Source organism: Pocillopora verrucosa, chromosome 7 (assembly GCF_036669915.1).
Source record: "Pocillopora verrucosa isolate sample1 chromosome 7, ASM3666991v2, whole genome shotgun sequence".
Lineage (NCBI taxonomy): Eukaryota > Metazoa > Cnidaria > Anthozoa > Scleractinia > Pocilloporidae > Pocillopora > Pocillopora verrucosa.
In genome coordinates this window covers 7,884,849-7,894,081 of record NC_089318.1, presented here as the reverse complement: position 1 = coordinate 7,894,081, position 9,233 = coordinate 7,884,849, and the positions used below count along the sequence as shown (strand labels likewise).

The following is a 9,233-nucleotide window of genomic DNA, read 5'->3' as shown; positions in this document are numbered from 1 at the left end:
ATGAATTTCTTTTGCTTGGAAGCACTTATCAGAGTAAAGACTGATATTTTGAGGTGTAAAGCTAGGCTGAAGAAAAAAGGAGTAGAAAGGTAAAACAAGGAAAGTAAAAGTGTTTGCAATCCATGAGAGCTTAATAAAAATGCACACTGACCTTTGGTTGATATAATCATTGTTGAACAACCTGTGGCTCTTTTAGGTTTTTCTCAATTACTGACATGGATTTTTCTTTTTTTTATTGGTTAAATTTTGTTGAATTTCATACAATTGTTTTCTTAAAAGATGAAACAAATTTTCCCTAGATGTTAGAGATTAACAGGGAAGCAAAAGTAGGTAAGGTAGTGCCCAATCTGTGACTGGGCAATATTCTTATGGTAGGAAGCCAGACAGGGCTGCACATCCTATCAATAGCAGCCACTTTGAAGAAGAGTTATTGAAACCCTGCAGTGGGTAGCAAAGGGGGAAGAGGAAGGGGAGGGGAGGGGGGTGGTTTGGGTTCTGATGCTGTTTTGTACATAAATTCCAGAAAAATATTATTTATGAGTCCCATATAATTTAACACCTTTGACATGACTTGGACATAAAGAAAAAGACTTCAAACCTCTCTTTGTGTGCAAGGTTTCAGGAAATTTTGAGGTTTACTTATAAAGAAAGTCAAAAATTAGTAGGTCATGTATAATTCAAGAGACAAATCATTCCTATGTTGGTACTCAAATTCACAAATTACACTTGCCTCTATGTAAAATTCATGTGACATACTAATTTTGGCCTTATTAACATGTCACATATAAACCCTTTACCAGCCTCATTCTAATGAAATACTTCACAGCGGAGTTTGTTCTTCAACATTAAAATCACATCCACAATGAGTTCTGAGTTGAGTGGAGCCTCAAAAAAGAAAACACCCCTCATGATTGTTTGTACTCCATGTGGCACATGTCTTCACAATTTTTTCCTTTAGCTGACCTTTCTTTAAATTTTATGTGTGAAATAAATTTTTAGTCTACAACACCAGGATGGAACACTCTCCAAATCATCTTTTCTTTCCTTGAGGCTTGTATTCCAAGATATCATGGTCTTCATAATCTTCTTGACTGTGCCCTCCCTGTTGGGAAAACATGACAAGTAAAATTCTCCAAACTAACATAATGACATGACAGACAGTGAGGAGAATTATTAACCCTTTACACTTTAACATCAGTTTTCATATTCTTCATACTGTTCTCTGTACATTTACTAAGGTGCTGACAAGGAGAATTTTTCTAACAATCAAGAGTTTCAATAGTTGGTGATCATTTCCTTTATTCTCATGACATTAATGTGTGACTCAGTGGTGATATTGTAAGGAGAAATTAGATGCTAGTCCCTCTTAGGGGTTAAAGGGTTAAATAAGGCCTTGGGATTGACAGGGTTAAAGTTGAATCATGCAATTTTTCAATCAAATTTACCAACAGGAATTTGATGGAAGTGTATCGTAGTAGTTTGTGGATCTTTAAAAACTTAACCTTGATTTCTAGAGTGCATCATTTGTAATCTGTTTTAATTGTCTCTTTAAATATCTGTTCCATCTTGATTGGTTGTATTTTTCTATCATGTTAATTAAAAGAAACATTTCACAGTTGAATGTAAAACCCACAAAAAATGAATTCAGAAATTGTCATACATACATGTATGCTTCTTTGTAGCTGGTACAAAAGGCATTACATTTTTGCTTTGAGGCAAGCCTTAAAGGATAATAAATTAACATGTACACAAGGTTACCTATAGCATCTCCGACAACATAAGTCATAATCACAACCATGACATCTTAAAACAGCATTCCCATTGCAGATACAACACCAAGGCAACTCCTCATCATCACTGTTTGCTTCATAATCATGGCTAAAAATGCTGCTGGGCATAGCTGAGAAATCCATATCTTTGGTCTGGCAAGATGTGAGACAAAACAAAATGTATTAATTTTCAATAAAAATGGTCAGAAAAAATGGCTACTCACCATCATCATGGTTTGCTTCAAAACACTGGTTGAAAATGCTAATAGGCATTGTTGACAGACTATATGTAGTGTCTGTGGTCTGGCAAGATAAGATCCTAAACAAAATGAAATTCTACCAAAACTAGCTTGCAAAAAGGTGACAAAACACCAAAAGGAAGTCACTAAGAACTATATGTGATGACTTTTGTTAGATGACTATTGTTTGTTGCCATTTCCACATCCATCCTTGTTAGTGGAATGTTACTGGGAAAGTCAGGATAAAAATTCGTAACAAAACAACTGCTCAAAGTCCTGTTTTAGCAAAGCTAACCAGTAGCATATCTATTTCATTGAAAATTTTTTATTTTATAATTGTCAGTAAACAAAAACAAAACAACAATCAAAGGGCTGTGAATGAAAAAGAAAACTGACAGATTACCTTTGATTGTCCTGTCTTTTTTCTGGATTTGCTAGATTTGCTGGCAGAGGTATCTCCTAATTTGCAACCAAATTTGGTTGTCAATACTAGGAAGAGTTTTATGGAAATTGCCTAACATTGTATCACATCTTTACTCTCGTTTGTTTCACTGCTACAGAGAAGGCAAATGTTTACAAGCTCTCAACAGGAAAAGTGTAGATAGTTGTGTGCTGAAAAACTGAATAAGCACTGGGCCTAGTGTTAGGGGTGGCCATGGATACTGTTACCTTTAACACTTTTATTGCACAAGGCTTTCTGCATACAGAGGTCATGGAACATTTTGAAATGTAAAAGGGGGGTGGGGGTGGGGGTGGGGGTGATGGGCAAGAGTTTACAATCTGCAGTAAAGGAATGCACAGAATTTACTTGTTCAGAAATGAAAATGAGTTCTTTAGTGTCAGCAGTGTATTTGAAACACTTACCACAGTCAATGTTTTCCATATTTAAATCCAAAGCTACTTCACCAAGTATCTGTCAATACATCAAAACATTCCTCATCTTTCAAAATATCCAAAAGTACTTTTGCTATATATTTTTTTCTTTTGTTCTCCTCTTATGTTTAGAGTATGGCAGGAAGATGAGATGATAAAAATGATCTTGTTTTAACTGATGCAACTCCACCACAGACAGGGTTTGCACCCTTTTTCAGTATCAAATTTCAAGAACTTTTCCAGGACTTAGATTTATTTTTCCAGGGCACCAAATTTCACATTAAACTCAAGATTTCAAAATCAATTCTCCTTATGGTCTACGTACATTTTTTATAACCTCGATTTGGAAAACTTTATTGCCGGTTAGTTGAGCAAATTTCCACTACTTTCCAGGACCTGGAGTCTTTTTCCAGGACTTTCCAGGTTTTCCAAGATCTGTGTGAACCCTGTACAGATAGCTTTTCAGTATTATGTCAAGTTTTCCTAAAATAGTTTGTTGGTAGCCATTATTTCTCAACAGTGAAGAGAGACAATGTGAGAGTTAATGTCTTAACCATAACATAGAAACCACAGCTGACTAATTAAATTGTATCTAGGAAGGTGGACCACAGTATATTCTGCCCACTTGCCTTCCGTGAAAATGCTCCAGTCAATCTGGCACTTAATTTAAATTATAGTAAAAAGATCCCAAAAGTAACCAACTACTGTGCAGAATAAAAACTTCTCATTCTTTTGTGTTCTACAGACTTTTTAGTTTTTTCAACCAAACTTTCACACATCCATAAAAAAAATATATAAAAAACCAACCTGTTTCAGGTAATGTTGACTTGCTGTTTCATCATCCTCATCACTATCAGATGTGTTTGACTTAGGTTGATTTGTCAGACCTGGTAAGTAAAAAATAATCATTTTAAATAGTAATCTCCATTTTTTACGTACCAGGTTACTTACTACAAATAATTCTGATCAATTACTAGTACTTTTTATTGGGTTAAACTGGAGTTTAATTGGAGATGTCAGTGACGATCATTAATGAGATTTTAAAAAAGTTCTACCCAGTAATATGGGAGCCATGTACATGTATCACTTTTAAAAAATCTTTTGTGATATCACTTCACCCTTTAACACCCATAAGAGACCAAGATAGTGTTCCTCCCTACAATATTTAATACATTATCAAGCACAAAAGAAATGGGAATAAAGAAAAATATCAACTAGGGGAATATAAGCTGATCCCATACCAAGTTCCCCAGACAATACGTAAAATCATAAGACTTTCTGGCAGACAGTAAGGAGAATTAGCAAAGAGGTCTTGGGAGTTAGAGGGTTAAGTGAGATCCATGATATACATAGTAATTAATTGCACAATACAGAGTTAATATTGTAAAGAAATTCCCTATTTATTCACTGAATTGCAAAATATTGTTTGCAAGGAGATACTGCCCAGCATTTTAAAATCAAAGAAGTCAGATTTCTTGTAGAGGTCTCAACCATATCTGAGGGGGCCTGGAGATTCCCAGACACTGAAAATTTTACAAGACATCCCAGAGAACTCTGACAGAAAATCCCCTTCACTGTCCTTCCCTCTAAAAATTAGAGGTTTTAGGACTGGATCAAGTTTTTTCATTTGATATCAGACACTGGTCAGCAGTTGTGAGCTGAAGTGAGATTAAAGTTTCTACAAAAGATTAAACACAAATTTTTTAGGCTTTTTCTTTGCTGACCACAAGCACTAAAATGGTGCTTGCCAACACTCAATTTCTGGTTGCATTGGTGACTAGCTGCTGGTAATACTGGCTGGTTACAATTTTGGACCCTCATTCTATAGTACTGTTATCCTTTCATTTTAAAAATTATACACAAGCTGACTAACAGCACACTCACTTGGATCAATGCCTTTCAGCTTAGCAAGTCTCTCTTCAATTTCCTTATCAGTGATGCTACTTTTGGCTGTTGGATCCTCCTCGGCAAGTTTGTTTTCTTCCAACATCTGTTTCATCAAATCACTCACCTCTTCTACTTCAGATTTCTTTGGCTGAAGGGTATTCATCTGTTGAACAAGGAAGTATTTATATGAATGTTACTTAAGAAAAAACTCAACTATGGCTGAAAAGAGATAAAATAATGAGTTAAATGTAACTAATTTAACTCTAAGAGTGACCATCATCTGCTTCATCTCATTTCTCCTTACAGCAGACACAAACTCTTTGGAATCTAAAATTGCCCCAAAGGGCAGAGAGGAAAAGTAATGGTTTCTATAGCAACCACCTGCTTTACATCTTAAACCAAGTGGCTGATGAAGATTTTGTAGCTCTCATATCCACTGTTGTAATCTCCAAAACTAATATTTTTTTCCACAGGAGTGATAACATTGACATTTTGTCCAAATGTTATTTACATTTGAGTTCTGCATTGAAGTTGCCTTTCTTCCTGTGAGGTTCTCAAACCTTTCTCCTAGTTGTTGATCTGTTATTTGTGATATTGAAGAATCATCTGGGAACAGAATTAAGAACAGTTCAGGATCAATAGTGAACCCAAAGCAATAAAATGATAGCTTATCACTAGCCGAGTGTCAGGGTGGTACTAGCAAATATTTGTCAAAGGTCAGTACAAAAACAAACAAGGAGGAATGTCCCCAGTAGCTTGAGCAAGAGAGGTTAGTACAGGTAACTATTTTATTACCTGGCACTTGGACCAAACTGGTTCTAGTTTGAATTTTGCCAGCTTTTGTAAAGTTGTCATGAAGCAAAATACAGACCAGGTAAGAACCAATCAGAACACTCAGAGTTATCTCAGAATTACCCAGCATAATAATAATATTGCATACTACATCACCTTTATCTTTGCAGGAATCATTTGCCCTAAGCTCTGCCAGCCTCTGACGAATTGCTTCATCAGGATCTTGTGGATCACCTTTCTGAAAATTAATCAGAAAACTGTAATTAGTTTGATTTCATTGTTTTTATATTACCATCTTCCAAAAATTGCACCATTTCTTAAAAATAACTAGTATCAAAAGGACCAAACTGATAATGAGAGTAGACTGTTATTTACCACACAAGTGCTTAAAACAGGTCTGTGTAAAGCAGTGTTTTTGTTTAGGTCATTTAAGTCACTTCTATCTCTGGTTTAAGTTTGTTTTTGTGAGTCTCTGTAACAGAAAAAAGGAAAAATCCATTCAAAAACCTTTCTCTTAAGCATGAGCTTAAGATTATTTTTAATGAACATGAACTAAAGTGTACACTCCCAGTCATAATTAGTTGGGACACTTCTCCAGAACAATGTCTTTGGTGTTTTTTGCCTTCTTCCCTCTCCCAATGTTGTTAATTACCAAATATCCATACCATCTTGCAGACCAACATTGGCTGGGGCAGGGGAGGTAGTAAATTTTCCAAAAAAAGTGTCTAGTAGTACAGGTAATTGAAGGAAACAACCCTTATAGTCTGAGAGCAAATGTCATAAAATTAGCATAAATCAACAGGGAGGATCATGTCCAATCATGTGAGCAAGTTTGGTGTATTTTCGTCTGTTATTAACAAAGTTATGAGGAATTATGTGTTTTAGCCTCATTTCCAGGCTGGATTTCATGGGTCAGAATTTAACCCCCCTTAAAAGCCATCTGAGCAAGTTGCAAAGCTGGCACCAAAACTTTTCATGTTAAGTAGGTCCTAATGAACACTTTTACACTAGGTGCTTGCTTTCAGCACGAACTTCACACGGGACCACATTTGCTCCCAGACTATTATTCAAGACATGGCAATTAACTTAATTAATGTATGACTGCCCACTTTCTTAGAGTATACTGAAATCATATGGACTCAGAACCAGTTCACTTGAGTTTTGGTACAAGGTAAAAAATCGAAACTCTCAGCTTGTGACGATATATATCTAAACTGCCAGATATGACTGCAGAAACACAACATTTTTGTGGATTTAGTTGCAGTCAACTAACCTCGTCAAATTCCTGTAGCATTGATCACAGACTTTCATTTTCTTTGATCCATGTTGTGGTAGAATAATTGATTGAGAAATGCATCCAGAGCAAAAACGTCGTCCACATTTCTTACATCCATGCTGAGGTTACTACAGACAGTAATGATAAAAAAATAGAGACAATTTAGCGCGCTTTGCAACAAATATCTTGATATCGATCAAATTATCCACAAAAGTGGGAAGCCTAATTTGGGACAAGAATGCATGAATCTTGACACAGTGCACAATAAAGTTGGATCTTATGTAACAGTAAGTTACAAAACTGTACAGCAAACGTAAACTTTTCGTCGTGTCACTAGTACTTTTGAGAAGAGAGCTCACAAAGAAATTCAGTTTTAGTAAGCCAGACACAGGCCACCGTTCATACAAAAACTCACAGAATATATCGTGAAAAATAAAGCGCCAAAGAATTTTCATTCAAAAGGAAAAATTTGAAACTAACCTCTCGTCTGAAGAAGCCAAATCCTTGTCCACAACCAAAACATTGTAAACCCGCTATGTTTGTTTTTATCTTGTTGTGAGCCTGCCTTAGCAGCGGTTATGTCAGAATTATGATTCATGTTTTATCCACGGAATGTCTCTGTAGCTAGTCATGTCACATCATGGCGGAAGTTCGTCCCATGGTCATGGAAAACAAGGAAAACAAGATCCCGAGAAGGGAAATGTGGAAGTAGGAGAAGGTGAAGAAGAAGGGGAAGATCCCTTTGATACTAGGATTAAAAAAACTCAGGATGTTCGGACCTTCACTATGCTCTGATGGTGGGTAAATAATGTTCATTCGAAGTGAAAGAACCTGCAATCTGCGACGAAACAATTCGCAGATTTTGCATCGTGTACACCGTGGTAAATCTATAAATTTGACTTCACCAGGAAATTAGTTTTTGTGGTCGATCGAAAATGGGGGGCGGAGAAGCATGATTTTTGGTGGGGCGGGGGACCCTGGTGATTTTTCCACTGACCGAAAGGCAGTCAATCAATCGCCTAATGCAGGTTAACCGCTAAATATAAATTCCACAGAAAAAGTGTATTTTAAAAAACAATGAAACGATCCATCTTATGCCGTAATTGATCACTCGAGGCACAAAAAACTTGCTCAAAAATACAACTTACATTGATTTCGGGAGAGAAAAAGAGATTGAAAAGTTACTTGACAGATTTTTAAAATTTTATTTGAGTGGTTTTACTTTAAGTGAAAATCCAATCCTGGTGGAAGACAATACAAACAGGTTGTTGGGATTCTTGGGAAATATAGTAAAAGGTGACCATGACCATTTGATAGAGGTGACTGCTTAATAGAGATGAAAATTACAGTGATTAACCCTTTAACTCCCAAGATCTAATAGTTAATTCTCCCCTCTAACTTCTACATGTTTCCTTGTAAATTAGTCATGAGAATTCTGTGTTAGATTGAGGTAATAGCTTAAACCTGATAAGTTTGATTATTCTCATTACATGTTTGCTGGATTATTTATGGATATTTTAAGGGAGAAGCCACATGTCAATCACCTCTGGGAGTTATAGTGTTAAGGGGAAGGAAATCTGGGACTTTGACAACTTAATGCTTAATACAGGGTGACCACCTAATACAGGTTCCACATCTAAATTAGCTTACTTGTGTTATCTTAGAAAAAACTGTATGTTTACTAACGATCTTCTACATGCCAATGATTTCAGTTAAGGGTTTATGATCTGAGTTGCTGGATGGTAACTTAAAAAAGTGCTTTGCTTAGAGCCCTGGGTCAGCCAGAACCAGAGAGACATATTAAGTTTTTTGTCTGCATTATGTTATCTGTTCAAGGATTGTATGGATGAATATAAAGACTGGAGAAAGTGCCAAGACCATGTAAAAGCTTTCAAGGCATGCATTGATAAGCAGAACAAACAGAAAAAGCCTTAGTTGGTGAAGGGTATGAGCTGATAACAGATCCAGATCATAAAGACCTCTAAGCAATGACTCAGACTCTTAAGAGATTACATTGATGAAGAACTTGTGAAAATGTCTCAGCCAAGAGGAGAGCCCTAGAATTCATGGGAACACTTGCCATTTGTTAAAAAAAAAAAATGCTTTCTTGCTTACACAGTAAAACTACCATAGATAGCAATTCTTTATGAATTATGCAATTGTATGGTTCAAGTATGAAAGTAGATAATTGTATGGTAAATTATGCGATTTTCCTTCAAAATATTGACAACAGGTCAGCCATCTCTTGGTTTTTTCTTTTCATGGGCAGACTTGCTGTCCTGTTTAAGAAGAGTTGACAGATGTATCACAGAAATTAAAATTTCTTGGAGGATATACCTGTTTCTATGTGTTTATGAGATGACTCTTCTTTGGTGGTAGGCCTCAAGCCATCTTAAA

The 9,233-nt window shown here is 36.0% G+C and overlaps 2 protein-coding genes across 2 annotated transcripts; one reads left to right on the top strand and one right to left on the bottom strand.

Annotated features, from left to right (window-relative positions):
- Positions 1 to 417: 417 nt before the first annotated feature.
- On the bottom strand, positions 418 to 7,378 carry LOC136282357 (abscission/NoCut checkpoint regulator-like). The gene is made up of 10 exons (XM_066169891.1): positions 7,317 to 7,378; positions 6,834 to 6,964; positions 5,717 to 5,798; positions 5,280 to 5,374; positions 4,766 to 4,931; positions 3,689 to 3,768; positions 2,873 to 2,921; positions 2,412 to 2,467; positions 1,759 to 1,922; positions 418 to 1,102 (listed from the first exon to the last, which is right to left on the bottom strand). The coding sequence occupies exons 2-10, from the start codon at positions 6,852 to 6,854 to the stop codon at positions 970 to 972; spliced, it is 846 nt and encodes a 281-aa protein (XP_066025988.1). The 5' UTR covers positions 6,855 to 6,964; positions 7,317 to 7,378; the 3' UTR covers positions 418 to 969.
- Positions 7,379 to 7,466: 88 nt separating this feature from the next.
- LOC136282294 (cytochrome c oxidase assembly factor 4 homolog, mitochondrial-like) lies at positions 7,467 to 9,170 on the top strand. The gene is given in 3 exon segments (XM_066169746.1): positions 7,467 to 7,598; positions 7,601 to 7,633; positions 8,673 to 9,170. Coding segments are annotated over 3 exon segments (264 nt in total). The 3' UTR covers positions 8,772 to 9,170.
- The last annotated feature ends 63 nt before the right edge of the window (positions 9,171 to 9,233 follow it).